General features: G+C 45.6%; 1 protein-coding gene across 7 annotated transcripts in view; it reads left to right on the forward strand.

Annotated features, from left to right (window-relative positions):
* Positions 1-14,913, forward strand: part of TRPM8 (transient receptor potential cation channel subfamily M member 8) — a 72,842-nt gene extending 57,929 nt beyond the window's left edge. For 3 of the 7 annotated variants that reach the window (XM_054070548.1, XM_054070549.1, XM_054070550.1), the window contains 7 exons: positions 665-836; positions 1,072-1,249; positions 4,505-4,695; positions 7,344-7,443; positions 8,623-8,656; positions 10,283-10,369; positions 12,292-14,913. In XM_054070548.1, the coding sequence (XP_053926523.1) occupies positions 665-836; positions 1,072-1,249; positions 4,505-4,695; positions 7,344-7,443; positions 8,623-8,656; positions 10,283-10,333 (726 nt within the window). In that variant the 3' untranslated portion in view covers positions 10,334-10,369; positions 12,292-14,913. Of the gene's footprint in view, positions 1-664; positions 837-1,071; positions 1,250-4,504; positions 4,696-7,343; positions 7,444-8,622; positions 8,657-10,282; positions 10,370-12,291 lie in introns of those variants that run through there. The other 4 variants (XR_008450515.1, XM_054070551.1, XM_054070553.1 and 1 more) reach the window with 2 other exon arrangements.
* Positions 14,914-16,358: the final 1,445 nt, after the last annotated feature.

The following is a 16,358-nucleotide window of genomic DNA, read 5'->3' on the forward strand; positions in this document are numbered from 1 at the left end:
GCTAGAAATTCATGAAGCTCATCCATGGTGTCTGGTCTATAGATGCTGGTTTGAAGCCATCTAGAGTGGCATTTTCAGAAGGTGATGGCTGCAGGGTCTGCAGTTACAGCTGTTGAATAAATAGTCTTGAAGTTTGTGTGGGTTTAGCCTGCCTGGTGCCAGGGGAATGTCCCGAGGGCAGGCTTAGATGTGATCTTAGGAAGAAATGCGTTCCTGTTCAGGTGGGGAGGCTCTGGCCCAGGTTGCCCAGAGCAGTGGTGGCTGCCCCATCCCTGGAGGGGTTCCAGGCCAGGTTGGATGGGGCTTTTGAGCCCCCTGGTCCAGTGGGAGGTGTCCCTGCCCCTGGCAGGGGAGTGCAACTGGGTGGACTTTGAGGTCCCTTCCAACCCAAACGGTTCTACGATGTCTGAAATGCACCTTGGTTTTATGGTTGCATAAACCTTTTTGAAGTTCGCTCATTGGCAATGGTCATTATTTGCACGTCTGTGTTGGTGACTGCAAATTTATGGAGCAGTGGTTTGAAAACTTAAAATGGTGTGAACTTGTGTAGGCTTTTCTGCTATTTATTCTATTATTAATATCAAATTGGGGGGAGGGGAAGACAATGTGTGGCTTGCAACAGGAATGCCGTGGGACACTGATGCATTTGCTTGTTCTTTTTCAGATGATAGATGTCTTCTTCTTCCTCTTCCTCTTTGCTGTGTGGATGGTGGCCTTTGGGGTGGCCAGGCAAGGCATCCTGAGGAAGAACGAGCACCGCTGGGAGTGGATATTTCGATCCGTCATCTATGAGCCCTACCTGGCTATGTTTGGCCAGTACCCTGATGACGTTGATGGTAACTATCTTCTGTGGGAACATCTCCTGGGTGGGTGGCAGGCTCTGTCCTTTTGGTGGTTGTTCAGACCTGTGTTGACCCCTTGAAACCTTGACAAGGCAAGGTTTTATGTCTGATGGGGAGGTGCGGAAGGAGAAGGCCACATGTGTTATGGTTGGTGGCAGCACTTGGGGCTGGACCCGAGAGGGAGAGGAGGAGGGGGCTCACCGTTTGCTCTCTGTTCTTGTTCTCTGAGGTACCACCTACAACTTTGACCGCTGCACCTTTTCTGGGAATGAGTCCAAGCCTTTGTGCGTGGAGCTGGATGCCAACAACCAACCCCGCTTCCCAGAGTGGATTACCATTCCCCTTGTCTGCATTTACATGCTCTCCACTAACATCCTCCTTGTGAACCTGCTCGTGGCCATGTTCGGGTATGTAATAAGGGAGCGATCCCCACTTGTATCAGTATGCCTCTGGGAATGAGAATTAAGTCCTGGAAAGCAACAGGAAGCCAAGCCTTAGACTCTGCCTGTGTCTTTTGCCGAGGAATTGCTGGAAGTAGTTCCTGGACAGGGTTCCCGGCTTAGAAGAGACCCCTCGAGTGGAGGGTAGTGTGGGGAGGTGAACAAAGGCAAGGTGATCCAGCATTTTCATGGAGGCCTGATCAAAATTGGTACAATGTCCTGGGGATGGATTAATGCCTGTCCTTTCACTACTTCTCTAAGCATCCTATGTACGGTGGGCTTAGTGCAAACCCAGTGGTTCCCGCCAGGGTGATAACTGGGCCTTAGCGAGAACGAGTTGCTGCACAACTGCCCTTGCAAGACTGAATAAATGAGTTCTTACTGCGCACACGATGGTTTCGCTAACTAGAACTGCTGTGTGGTGATGGTGGGTGTGATACTGCTCTGGTGGACCTGCTGGTTATTATTCTGACTTATACCACGGGCACATCCCCTTGGGACACGCAAAAGGACTTTGTCCTGCAAAAAGCTCTGTTTTTATAGGGTAGTTTATCTGTCTGCGGTCCTACCGGTCGGGACGCCTGTTCTGGCACCTTGTGAGGTGCTACACCTGCAGATGATTTGAACATCTGGAAGTTGGTGCTGATGACTGCTGACTGTGTCACTGATTTGCCAAATGAAAGTGGTTGCTGTTGTGCACATCATCAAATATTTATTGGCTGCATTGGGACCAGCAAGAGCAAACCATAAGTGGTCCTTGGGCAAAAGCTTTCTGAGCTTCTTGCAGAAATCTTTGGTGTTTACACTGCAAGCTTGGGCACAGAGTGGGGTTAAGAATAGGAAGTCCTTCATACCAGACTGCTGGAGTGTGCTGCTCTCCTGCCTCCCTTGACTTGTGAATGCAGTTGGATTGGTGCTGCGGCTCTGCTCTTCCTCCCCGCCCTGCTTCTTTGCTGCTTTATGCTCCCTTGCAGCATTGCAGAAGTACTTACAAAGCCTGGCCGTAGCGCTTGACGTCTTCTGTGTCTGTTCTGGTGATGGTACTTTGCCAGTGACAGGCTTGGCAGGAATTTCCTTTGGCAGTAAGCGTATTTACGGGAGCTGCCATGGACCTCTGGCTTGTCTCAAGAGCATCATAGAGTGCTTTGGGTTAAAGCCCACCCAGTTCCAATCCTCCTGCCATGAGCAGGGACACCTCTCACTGGATCAGGGGCTCCAAGCCCCATCCAGCCTGGCCTGGAACCCCTCCAGGGATGGGGCAGCCACCGCTGCTCTGGGCAGCCTGGGCCAGGGCCTCCCCACCCTCACAGGAATACTTTTCTTCTGAGATTATCTCAGTCTCCCTGTTTTCAGCTTAAAACCATTCCCCCCTCATCCTCTCCTTGCGCTCCTTGATGAAGAGCCCCTCCCCAGCTTTCCCATAGGCCGCCTTTAAGTACTGGAAGGCTGCTCTGAGAATCTCCTTTTGGAATGCCATCGCCAGTTTTTCCTTGCCTGACAGAAGCTGTACTACTGTGAGGAGCTGACAGCACCTCCGCTTTGGGTTCTGCTCTGAACCGTTCTTCCTACGCTGAGCTGGACTCCAAAGACAAGTCAGAAATGTGTTTTTTGGAGATTGTAGAATCACCAGATTGGAAAGGACCCATTGGATCATCGAGTCCAACCATTCCTAACACTCCCTTAAACCATGTCCCCAAACACTTCATCCACCCGTTCCTTAAGCACCTCCAGGGAAGGTGACTCGACCCCCTCCCTGGGCAGCTGTTCCAGTGCCCCATGACTGTGCTAGGAGGGGTGCAGCACATTTATTTATTTTATCCATGTAAAATAACACTGTTCCAGTGTCGTATAATAATATATATATTTCTGTCAAATGCAAACTGTTCCACTGTTTCCAGTGTTGTAACAGTGTTCCACTGTTCCATTTATTTTATCAGTGTTTTCCTAACTTGTGCAGGACCTGGCGACAGAAGATGATATTTTTACTGCTGAAACAGTGTGAAAGCAATTCAGGTTAATAAAGAGTAATAAGCCAGCTCTTCCCTAGAAGCCTCTGTAGTTTGTTAAAACACTTTAACAGTGTCTGATGGTCAATGTTCTGATTTATACGGTTATGCCAGTAAAAAAATTTTTTTGCTAGTCGGCTTATTTTGTGGAAGGACCCAACATGGGCTCTGTTATGATGCTCTTGGAGCTTTGCGTTGTTCATATTAATAATAAGCTAAATAATTCGGCAGGAGTGCTGCATGGTACTGAACTCAGGACGCCTGGTGAGCAAAGAGCAATCCCAGCTGGTTTTTTTTCCTTGATGCTGTTAGAAATATATGAATCTGCAACAGCTTCTCCTGAGACCCGTGTGTGCGTAGTATTTATCAATCTTTAACGCTGATGTCTGTTAGACACCAGTCTCATCAGTGTCTCTGTGTTGTAATTACAATAATAGATTGGTTGTAACAGTGGAGACTCCAACTTTGTGTGCGGTTTGCATTAGTCAAAAAGGATGAATATTATGTTTTGATACTTCTGAAATTCAGGATTGTGTTTATTTTTTGAAATTTCCACCAGGTGAAGTTTTTAGCTTATCGTGTGTAAGAGTCTGTCAGGATTCTGACGCAGATGGGTTGGAAACACCTGTCTGCTGGTTACTGTCAGCGATGAAAGGTCAGGCAGTCTGTGAGCTGTTTGCTCTCATGGTTGCTGCTCAGTGGGTTCATGCAGTTGTTGAGGTTTGATCTGTGCCTGGAGCATTCTTAATGCCTCCGCTAGAATTCTCAAGAGCTTTTAATTTTTTTGTATGGGTTCTATTTTTGGGTTTTTTTCTTGTTTTGTGTAGAAAGAAGTTAGCTGATGAATTAATGAGGCGGAGTGTCTTGCAAAGAAACATGCTGTTCTCTTGTATCTAGGCTGGAAGAAAATTGCCTAAAGCTAAGGTAGTGAAGGTATATGGAGTATTTTCTCCCTGTTCCTATTTATCTAGTTTATTTGTAATTTCAGTTTCGTTGTTGTTTTTTTCCCTAGGGCCTTAGTTTCTCCCATTTTCAATTTTCTCTCTAAAAAGGGGGACAAATTCAGTAACCTCCTGATCAGTAAAAATGACCAGCTCCAGGATGAGTTTATGGGAAGGTGCCGTGGTATAAAGAGAAACACGGTGTTACTTGGCTCTGCCGGAGGTCTTTGGGGAATAACTAACGCTGTACCTTTTTCTCTTTCTTTGCCTGTTAGTTACACTGTTGGATCAGTACAAGAGAACAACGACCAGGTGTGGAAGTTCCAGCGTTACTTCTTGGTCCAAGAATACTGCAATCGCCTGACTATCCCCTTCCCTTTTGTCATCTTTGCTTACATATTCATGGTGATGAGGAAATGCTTCAAATGCTGCTGTAAAAAAGAGTGTAAAGAGCCATCTGTTTGTTGTGAGTAGGTTTATTTCTTACTGCCTAGAAGTCAGCTCAGTGGCAGGTACACTGCAACTCTTTGAAGGCGTGGTGTGCTTAAACCAGGGAGTTAGTGCTTCGGGAAAGGTTTGAGGGCAATACAGACCTTGGAGGAGGTGGCTGTACTGGAAATGAGGAGCAGCTCATTCGCGTTCTCCGTCAAATGCAAAACCACTCTGTACGTAGGAATCCATAAGATACACAGCAAAGATCCTGGCTGCTTCTCAGCCTTCGACTTCCTTCAGTGCTCAAGGTGTGCTCTCTGGGATGTGGGGACTTATACTCCAAACTCCATGATAGAGCTACAGCTGGGCTTTGGCCTGGTTTAGAGCTTTTGTGTTCTACCATAAGAACACCCTCCACATGGGTACCACACAGTTATCCAGTGCTCTCTCGTCCAGGCCGTTTTAAAGCAGAATTACCTTATGTATGTACGTCAATTAAGTCTTCAAAAGTAATCATAGAGTCGTTAAGGTTGGAAAAGATCTGTGCTCATCCAGTCCAACTGTCAGCCCAGTGCACCATGCCTACTAAACAGTGTCACAAAGTGCCATGTCTGCGCACTCTTTAAACCCTTCCGGGGATGGGGACTCCACCGCATCTCTGGGCAGCCCGTCCACATCTCTTTCAGTAAAGTAACTTTCTTCATATCCAATCCAAACCTCCCCTGGTGCAACTTGAGGCCGTTTCCTCTCCTCCTGTCTCTTGGGAGAGGAGACCAGCACCCGCCTCACTACAAACCTCCTCTCAGGAGCTGTAGGGAGCAATGAGGTCTTCCCTCAGCCTCCTTTTTCCAGGCTAAATCTCAGTTGCCTGAGCTGCTCCTCAGAAGACTTGTTCTCCAGACCCTTCCCGGCTCGGTTGCTCTTCTCTGGATGCACTCCAGCGACTTGATGTCTGTCTTGTAGCGAAGGGCCCAAAGCTGCACACAGGCTTTGAGGTGCAGCCTCAGCAGCTGCCTGCGCTGCTTCCTGGCTTTGGAAAGGATCTTTTATTGTATTAGAGCACTGAATAAATCAACCTAGAGCCCGCAGCAGCTGAAAATCATCTTCATAGTCTGCATGAGAACCATAAACTGTCCCGTTTGTCATCAGCATCTGGTATTGCATCCCTCCTGCACTGCTACCCAGCGGCAGAGGCCCCTCATCTCGCGTGCCCTGAACGTGTGGGTAGTTGGTACAAGAGTCTCTGCTTTGCCACTCCACCTTCTGGGGCAGCATTTGGTTTTCTCCCTTGATTACGATCTCCCAGCTCAGACAGCTCAGCGGCTTAGGGCAGCCTAATGGAGCACAACTGTCCTCCAAGGCTCTTCTGCCTGCTGGGGAGTGACTGAGAGAAAACAAAGTCCCTGGCACAGCCAAGTGGCCAAAGAGTTGGAGTCCGTCCTCTAGCCATTTCCCTCTTCTTTACTGTCAAAGGGCACCAATAGGAATTGTTTTAACAAGCTTTTCCCCTCCAATGAAGGGAGTGTTTTCTCTTCAAATGCCATTCAGAAGCAGATGAGACAGGAGAAGTTCAGTTAATTGTCAGACGTATTCACTTCTGTCAGCAACTTGACTGTTGCCCCGCAGCACAGGCTGGATTTGTTGTTAGTTCAGGAGAAAGATGCCTGCTTTGGGGTATAAAATTCCTTAGCACTAGCTAAATAATTTTGAGTGCCCACATCACTGGCTTCCTTGCTGGAGAGGTTCTTTAATGGCAAATATTTCTGCTCAGGTGATGTCCGGTTGATATTGCAGTTCTAAAAACAAATGGAAGAGTTAGCTAGAGCCAGTATATCGTTGCGGTTGAGCTGGTGATGGGAACCGAGAACTACGTGGACAAAGCACCTTGCTGTATTGACTACTGCAAAATCCTGGCTTCCCCACTTAACTCTTATGGAAACGGTTTGGATTTGAGTGCTTCAATGCCTGTTGGTGTCCGGAGGAACAACCGAAGTGGGGTGAAGTCAAAGGAGGACTGGGTGTAGGAAATGGGACTTCAGTTGTTTCCCACCTTTGGGTTTCTTTTGTCTCAGCTGACTTATTTTATCAAAGCCCAGGTGGTTTGTGCTGTCCTACTGGAAGAGGATGAAATGCAGAAGGAGTATCCTGGAGGAGGACTTTGATGCCTCCAAATGGTTTGCTCTGTGTCACAGTAGTTTACAGCATCAGTAGGAGATGCTTTAATAGAAGACAACGCTTCTTCATTTTGAAATGTTTTAGTTCATGGATCTTAACGTGTGTTATTCCTAATGATCCAATATGGGCTAATGTAGAAACAAATGGAAAGCTTAAACCTAGATGGGAACTTTTGGAATGCTTTATGCCTGTTTAGGGGCTGCCATTGCACAAAGCACTTGTGTTAACCAAGACTCAAAAAATTCCAGAAAGACTTTTTGGAGCTTGTGTGGGGTTTTTTGTTCATGTTTTCTTTTTTTATTAACCAACTCTGGTTGCTGGTTGTGTGCAGTCAAATGCAGTAACATCATGGCTATCCCACACAGGTGGGAAGTGGGGCTGCAAATGCAGATGTGGAAAAGGGAATTGTGATGCTCTGAATGCAAGCATTAACCCAGCCTATTTATGTCTTGAAAGATAAATTAACTGACTCTGCTCTTGTTGTTTGTCTTCACGTACTATTCCCAGGCTCAAAAAATGAGGACAATGAAATTCTGGCATGGGAAGCTGTCATGAAGGAAAACTACCTTGTCAAAATCAATACCAAAGCAAATGACTCGTCAGAAGAGTACGTCTGCCGCCTTTGTCTTCGCTCTCTTTACTTTCTGTTGAGTATTTTTAGTGAAGTCAAGTTTTCAGCAACTCTAAATGTTTACAGACTAATGGGCAGATAAATAAGCTCAGCATAAATGTGCCTTTTCTTTTTATTTTTGGTGTAAAATGATGGGGTTTCATCACCTGCTGGAGGCTGTCCTCAGGAATGGTTGATTGGGGTGCTAAATGCAAATTGCAATATGGCAAGGGTTATAAGGACATAAAATGCACCTGGTAGTTGGGCAGAAGTTTTCAACACACCTATTCCAAATGCCTGGCTCAAGGGATTTCACCTGTCTGCACCTGAGGCTTTCTACTTTACTACCAGAGGAGGTGGTTTTGAGGTGAGGTAGTTTTGAGGTCTCGTGGTAGAAAGCAACACTATAGCTGATGAGTTTTGCATCGTTATGTTGTTAGCAGAAAATTCCAGGTGTTGGACCTGGAATCTCAAGCTTTCCCACAGCGTCAGTCTATATGGAGGTCTCTACTTAATAGCATGAATAGGAAAGACCTCTGGAGAGGGAAAGATGCTGTTTGGAATGATGGTATTTGAAGGTCCGTGAGTTGGACTACTCTTCATTGTCTGCCAGACTGTGACAGTTTATCTTTGGGATCTGTCTCAGTGTTTTCAGAGTAGCAGGATAAGAGAAATATAAACGAAGCTGGAAAACAGCAACAGGAGCCCGCGGTATGTGGTGGTGTAATTTTGCAGCTAGCTTGCAGCAGTTTGAGTATTTCCCTCAATCAAACGTAAGGGAAGAGCTGGTAAGAATGGCAAGGAAAGCCCAGATTCTCCTTGGCCTCTGTCCCTGCTGTGGACATCGCTGTCCACAAGCAAGTGTTGATGTTGAGACTTCTCAGAGGCACCTGCAGCCCTGCCTCCTTGGAAGGGTGAAAGACCAGTGTGGCCACAGGGGGTGTCTGCAGACAAACTGCTCTGTAAGCGGCCTCTGACTAGTGCAAAGAGGGCTGTCTTTGCACAGCTTCCAAGTGTAGCTGCCTGAGCTTCATTCTTGGGCTGGAAAAAAGGACTAGGTCTCTTAGGTCCAGATAGGCTTGACAAAAGAAGTTCTGCATAGGGGAAGGGGGCTTGCTGACGCTTCTCTAATACCCAGACTCAGTCCGCTCCTCTGTGTCCTCTTTCTGTTTTCAGGATGGTGCATCGATTTAGACAGCTGGATGCAAAGGTACTTTCAGATTTCTCGGGGGGTGCGCCTCTGGCTGGTAGAGCAGGTGGTGGTCTGCAAGAAAATCAGCATCATCGAGAGTCGCGTGCAGTCTTTGTTACTATTGCCGGGACCCTGTTTGGGGCTTTTTTTATTGTGTTCCTTTGCACCTTTTGTTCTGTACGTAGTGTCATTTTGTGATGGAAAATGAAGCAGAAAGATGCTCGCTTAGCGTTGAGGAAGTGTTTCTCAGCGTTCTTTATTTGATGGAATAGAAGTGGAAATAACCTTCTCAAACTGCGACGTTGTGCTGTGTGACCCACCCGTGAGACCCCAATGGGAAGAAGGGGCATTGCACGCTTAGGGTATAGCTTTCTCAAATCCGGGTTCTGGCAAGTTTGGCTTCTAGGGCTGAAAGCGCTAAGTCATTAATCCTATTTTTTTTTTTTTGTTTGTTTAACCTCTGCCTAAAATGAAGCGGCATTTCAGCTGCATTGTGGCAAGCCTGCAGGCAGCACCTGCTGAGTAAACAAAGGATGCTCCGTACATATTGCAGGGGAGGAGGACCTTTAATTATGATTAAAATGACCGGTTCTCGTCTGATTCACAGGAATATCCTGTGTTGAAGCAATATAAAGCTGCCAATCTACTAGAGGAAATATCCTTATTAGAATTGTACAAGGATACTTTTTGACTGTAATACTGAAAAGAGCTTCATTGTGGGTATTTTTTTGAGGGCTTGATGGAATTACATATTTTTTCTCTAAAATGGGGAGTTATTTCAGTGTGAAGACTTATTTAGAAGTCCAAGGGTGAAAAGGCCACATGTACTTCAAAATGCTTCTTTTGATTGCTGTCAAATAATTTCGATTATCAAATAATAGCATGCTTTCAAAACTAAAATGGAAATGGTGAGTGACCAAATATGTATCTAGTGATGCTCCTCTTGAAACTGAAAGGGAATACGATAACCTCTGTTCTTTACTGAAAAGTGATGCCTATATTGTGCCTCTTTACTACCTGTTTTGTCTCTTTATTACTTCAGCTTAATGACAAATATACTGAAGCCAGTAGTGCCCTCGAGAGCAAAAGGTGCTCCAGGGATGTCTCGCTGGGTCTCACCTGAGATGATGCTCTAAAGACAAGTCTGAGGGTGTAACTGAGCCCTCGGCACAAGCCTTGATCGTGGGGCAAACTTTTCTTCTAACTCGGTGTGGATGCCCCGAGGAATAGTGAACTTCATTTATGGCATTGGGGAGGTTTGAAGGCAGCTCTGTGTGTCGGAGTGAATGCTCTGCAAACCTCCACTGATCCTTTCCTGTGAAAAGCAATATTAACGCGGCTTCGTTTTCCACCACAGGGTGGCTACTAATACAAAAAGCCATCAGTTATTGCTTTCACAGTGGTGTCTGCAGGGTAGTCCGGGAGGCAGGAATTCAGACGAGGTTTAATGCCCGTTGTTGCTCATGATGTGCAGTATTTTCTAGGTTATGTCTGTCGTAGGATATTTTAAGGTAGTTATTACTGCTTGCTTGGTTGGTTCTTTCCTTTCCCTTTGTCCCAAGGTGCAATCAACTGCTGGAATGTGTTAGATTTACTTGATGTAAATAAAACTTCTTTCTTTTTTTTTTTGCTTTAATTCTTAAGCTTTCTGATTTGAAAGGTCTTCTGAAAGAGATTTCCACCAAAATCAAATGAGTGCGGCTGAAATCCAAGAGCAGCTCCCTGAGCAGGGTAAGCGATCTTTGATCCCGTTCTCTGACTGGAAAAAGTTGAAAAGGTTGCTGGCATCTCTCATGTTGAATTGGAAGAAGATTCTTTAGAAGAAGAGTTAGTATTAATTATTGATGCTTGTATTGATGTTGTCTAATATCGGAAGAGAAATAAGAGCTGAATTCTCTTCATCATTGGGTTTTTTTTCTGAAAAGTACAATTTTCCATCTGGTGTTTCTAGCAATTTTTGGCACGATTTAAAGTGTCTTATTTGCTCCCTTGCCTTTCAAAAGCTGTGAATAACCCAAAGTTATTTCAGTTGTCTTTGTGCTGGAATATTAGGAGCTGCTGTGCTGGATCCTTCACAGTTTGTTCCTTTTAACTTTGAGGAACATAAAAAACAAATAGAAAAGATGGAATTGTGGCTAGAAATAAGGTTTATTTTCCCTTTGTCACCATAGCCTTCCTGTGTCCTATACGATAAACGGTAGAGCACGGAGCTGACCCAAAGCATCCAGAGCTGTGGTTCAGTGTCTAGTCATGAGCCCTGTGTCCTTCACGAAGTTCTGTGGAAGAACTGAGTTGGAGCCACAGGTCCCAATGGGATCTGAACACCAGGCAGAATATTGGTGGATGCAGAGAACTTTTATCTTCATTTAAGGCTGCAGGTTCAGAAGTGCAGCTGTTAAGGATAACTTGGAATGACTTGATCAGCCTGAACACTAGAACCCGATTCCTCCTTCTCTTGAGGGCATTTTTACAAGACAACTTACACCTGTGCTGAGTGTTCCTGGATTAGTTGTCTCACCATTTTTCCGAGATAACTTTATATTCATTTGACCTGAAGTTCAGTTTAGTTATGAATGATTTGCAACTGCCTAATAAACTCTACAAGGATCACCAGTTACTGGGCTTTCTTGGATGCAGCGAAGTCCACGTCACCTGGAGAATAGGCTGGAGAATAATGGAACTCAGGAGGCTGCCTGGTTCAACCCCACTGAAACCAGTGCCGGCTCAGATCAGAGGAAGCTGCAGTTTGGCTGAAAAATAGGTTACCATTCAGTAAGAACAAATGCAAATTTTACAGTTACCTGGGAATTATTTGCTACACAGGCACAAAATGGGGGAAACCCGATGAGGCAACAGTTCTGCAGACAAGGTTCTGATGTGGAATGTTAAATATCTACTGTTTTGTTGTCTGAGAGATGCATGAAGAAATCCTCCTGCTGCTCATAGTGGAATGAAGCGTGTGTTGGGTACAGCATCCAGTGTTAGCACTAAGCTTCGAGGAAGATGGAGTGGCTGGAGGGCGTTTGGAACAGTGACAAGAGGAACTGGAAGTCTTAGCAACATAATCTGTAGAAAGGAGCAAATAAATCAAGGTTAGCTAGTCTGGGAAAGAAGATTCCTGTTTATGGTGGAGTTTGTGGAAATGACCTTTCATTACAGATAGTCAGTGCCTTGAAAAGATAGAGTTTGTTTCCAGTTTAGGCCTGGTAAATTATCTAGATGGCATTCTGGTCGTGATCGAACCTTTGCACGTGTGAACTGTCCTGATTCTGAAGCCGAGCCTTGGCAGTTCACAGTAGTAACATCGTGGTATGAACACAGAGGTTAGTGTCTCACAGGAAGCAGATGTGTGCATTATCCTATTGCATTGGAAAGGGACTACTTGTATCCGTGCTGACCATCTTCAATAGGTGATGCTGGCTTGGCCATTCCAGGTATCTTGCATGCAGGTGTTCCTTTTGCTTTCACTTCCTGACAACTGTTAGCTCTGCTAAGACACCGCGTTCTGGATGGGTGCTGCAAGGAGCTCCTTGATCCCGAGCGTTGCACAAGATGTCCAGTTTTCCAAGCTGATGTCATGAGGATGAAAGCAAAGCACTGAGGAGGGCTGGGAGGTCTACTCTGATTTTTTTTTTTTTCTCTTGCTCACACAGGTACCGATTGCTCAAGGATAACTTGAGCTGGCAGCAACCACCAAGCAAGCAGCAACTGATCCACCAGAATGTATCTCAGCAGGAGACACCAAGAGTTTTTTTTCTTATAAATTAGCCCTCTCTGCATGTTACAAGGTGATGATGAATGTTTATCTCCTGGCAGGATTCCCACATTAGCCAAGCTCTCCTTTTTCCTCGTCTCCCCTGATGTTCAATGGCGGCAGTTAGTCCTTGTCAGCTGCTGTTAAACAGCACTTCTAAGCTGCCGCCAAAATCACTTTGCTTTTCAATTTCACTCCAAGGGGCCCGTTCATGGATTTCCTTTAGCAGATAATTGCTTGTCTTGATGAATCAATCTCCCTTCCCTTTCCTTCCTAGAGTAGCCAGATCTACCTTGTTACTTGCATGGTCTGTCAGACCTGCCAAAATCTGTAATGCTGGCGTGCCAGAATACAGTGCGTTTCAGCATCATCTCCTGGATGAAAGACAGCCTTTGGTCCAACCCTGCACCCACATCTTGGACTCTTCAAGAGCAGTGTGGATTTCTTCCCGCTCTGCCTGGAACTGTGCAGTATTGCTGAAGCTCAACTATTACAACCCTGCATGGGAGAGATTTAATTAGTCTAGAAAGCATTTCCAAAAGCTTCATGTGCAATCCTTGCTTCTTCCGTTAGGGATGACTCATGAACTTAGACCACTGAAATTCATTTGTTTTTTCCAAATATCTATTTGCACATGTTTGCATTTTGAAATGGAGAAGAGATTGTTGGACAGCTTTGAATATTGTGATGCTTGCTATGGTGAGGTTACTCCTTCTGCTTTGTCTAAAGTAGCAGCTGAATTTTCTGTGTGGCATTTTCTGCGCTTGTTATGAGAGTTATTTACCTTGTGAAGTATTGTATCTGTCTTAATCCTCAGTGTCTAGGAACGGTCTCCCAAGGTGTTTGATTTTGAAGGCCTAGGTAGTTTCCTTTCACCTGTCATAGAATCATAGAATGGTTTGGGTTGGAAGGGACCTTAAAGTTCCTCCAGTTCCACCCCTGCCATGGGCAGGGACACCTCCCACTGGATCAGGTTGCTCCAACCCCATCCAGCCTGGCCTTTCATACCCCTAAGGTTGGGGCAGCCGCAACTTCTCTGCGCAGCCTGTGCCAGGGCCTCACCACCCTCACAGGCAAACATTTCTTCCGAAGATCTTGTCTCCATCTCCTCTCTTTCGGCTTAAAACCCGTTGTCCTTTTCCTGCCCTCCCTGACCAAGAGCTGCTCCCCAGCTTTCCTGTAGGCCCTCTCTAAGTGCTGGAAGGCTTAAGGTCTCCTCGAAGCCTTCTCTTCTCCAGGCTGAACAAGCCTAGATTTCTCAGCCTGTCCTCGCACAGGAGGTGCTTCAGCCCTCGGATCATCTTTGTGGCCTCTGGACTCGCTCCAACAGATCCATGTCGTTTCTGTGCTGAGGACTCTGGAACTGAACGCAGGTCTCCAGGTGAGGTCTCATCAGAGTGGAGAAGAGGGGCAGAATCCCCTTCCTCAACCTGCTGGCCCTGTTCCTGATGCAGTCCAGGATACGGCTGACTTTGTGGGGTGGTCCGTACACTTTACTAGGAGAGCTGTCTGATAGAATACATGGGTGCTTACATGCTGCCACATCAGCTTTCCGGATGAGTTGTTAGGGAGGCAAAGGAGGAATTCCTGCTGAAGTAGGTGAGTCGCTGTGGACAGTGCGAATACAGCTATCGGATGCCTGTCTGGAGACCGGAGACTGTATGGAGGCCCGTGTGCAGAGCATGTTCCAGTCCCTGTCTGCTATGAAAACATGTTGGTCCAGGATGGTGAAGACAAGACCAGACCATTCTGTGTGTTTTGGCTTGCTTCAGTACAGGGATGAAGCTCTCTTGTACATGAGGAAAGTTCCTACTTCAGGATGCAGCTCACTGCCTGACGAGGCCAGTACACGCGTGCATCGTTTCTTGGAGCTGCTGCTCTGTTTGTATTTGCAGCTACAAAGACATTGGTCTTATAGGGGAAAATGTGATGAGTTATCACAACAATTACTGCTCTTTCCTTGCTGCTTCACAATACCTAACTTCACTGTATGCCATGCATTACACGATCCTGGGGGATAGAGCACTACCAAGAGAAATCTTTATTGTTCGCATGTGAAAATATTTGTATTTTGCGCTTGTAAAGGACTCAGGCTTTCATTGATATATCTGGCAGTGATATTAAATCATAAAATATTGAGATGAGATTACTTTCTAGAAATTATTGACTCCTATGTCATTTGTATGCCTGACCTGTGAAAATGGTGCTTTGTTTCTTACATATTTAAAACCTGCTGTGCCCCACGAAGTGGTGGCTCCATCCTGGTTATTCCTTCCCTTCCATACAGTCTAAGCTGGGGATACGTTTAGGGTCTGGATATCGCAGCACCTGCTCTCTCTAGGCCTGTGCCACCTCTTCTGTGGGGATGGAGATGGTGTCAGAGAGATGGAGAGCGAGGCCCAGGCTCTTCCTTGGCCAGAGCCAGCTCAGGGCTGAGGTGCCTGGGCCGTGCCCCTCAGAGAGTCCCCTGCTCGGCCTGGCGCCGGCTGCCCTTGCTGTGTGCGTGGCCTCGGGAGTAAGAATTACTTTCAATAAGTAAGAATTTATTTATTTAATGTAATTGTTAATGTGGTTTTCTTTTCTTTAGTGACCATTGCTGACTGAACAAGTATTAGGTGAAAGTGGAGTGGCCCAAGAGTGGTGGCAGATACAGTACAATGTGGTTTTAGCGATGTTTAACGAATCTGGCAGTCTGGTATAAAGATTTGGCAGTCGTTTACCTGACCATTTTGAGAAATATTTAAGTTGTTGCAATGAGAATTGTTATGGTGCTATAATACATAAAAAGCACTATATATTTATGTGGCTCTGATGCTTATATTCAAATTATTACAAGAATCCACCACTTCCCTAGGGAGATTATTCTAATGCTTAAGTCTTCTCATGGTGAAAAATTTTGATCTGGAATCCAGTCGGAATCTCCCCAGGAGCAACTTATACCCTTTACCCCTTGTCTTTTCTGTTTGGCTCCTTGTAAAGAGGGAGTCTCCATCCTCTTGGTGGACACCCTCTATGTACTGCTCCATGGTAATAAGATCTGCCTTAAGCCTTCTCTGAAGGCTGAACAAACGCAGTTCTCTCAGCCTCGCTTTCTAGGGTAGGTTTCCTAGTCCTCTGATTTGATTTGATTTTTTTCCACCATCAGTAGTTGGGAAAGCGAAGTTTTTGTTGGTGTGGGTTTTTCTTGTTGGTTTCTCTTTTGGTTTTTTTTTTGTTTGGTTTGCTTGTTTAGAAAGGGACTAGAAAGGCTCGAGCAGTGATCAGAAACAAAAAGCAGAAGGTTGAACCCTCCTGATGTCAGTGTCTTTGTGTTAAAACTGGAGAGCTCTTGCTTTTTCATTCTTGCAAAGCTCACGTTACAAGAAGCAGCAAAAGGCAGAGTGGTTTAGATGGATTTTAATGATCCATCAGCCCTTTGGCAAGCTTCTAAATCACTCGGCTGGTTTGTGCTGGTGAGGAGGCACCGAGGAATGCAACGCAGCGTGCTGTTATCAAAACACAGACAGGTGCATAATGGTTTGAGAAGGTGAGTGCTTTTCATCAACTCTTACATCTCCAGTTCCAATCACATCTTCTCTTTTCTTTTTCAATATTAATTCAGTATTGTAGGTTTTTACTACCTATATTCTTTTCCAGGTGTGATGCGTAGCTTGGCATACTGTTCTAAAAGGCTGCATCTCATACCTCGAGAGTCCGGCTTTTCACGCAGCGTCAGGCTGTTCTGAGTAACTGCCTGAAATCAGCAGTGACTTTTGCAGCTTTGGCCCCTGGACTCTCTTTTGGCTTTATCCACTGCAGTAACTTGGCAGTGAGTAATGACCTTATGCTAGATTATGAGCAAAGGGTATAGAAGGAAAGAAATATCCCTGTGGAACTAAAACCGTGTAGGCAGTAGAATGTTTTAAAAACCTGGTCTTATCTAGAATCTGTACAACTTTATAATCACCTCTATAATCTGCAGCAGTA

Source organism: Cuculus canorus, chromosome 6, assembly GCF_017976375.1.
Source record: "Cuculus canorus isolate bCucCan1 chromosome 6, bCucCan1.pri, whole genome shotgun sequence".
NCBI lineage: Eukaryota > Metazoa > Chordata > Aves > Cuculiformes > Cuculidae > Cuculus > Cuculus canorus.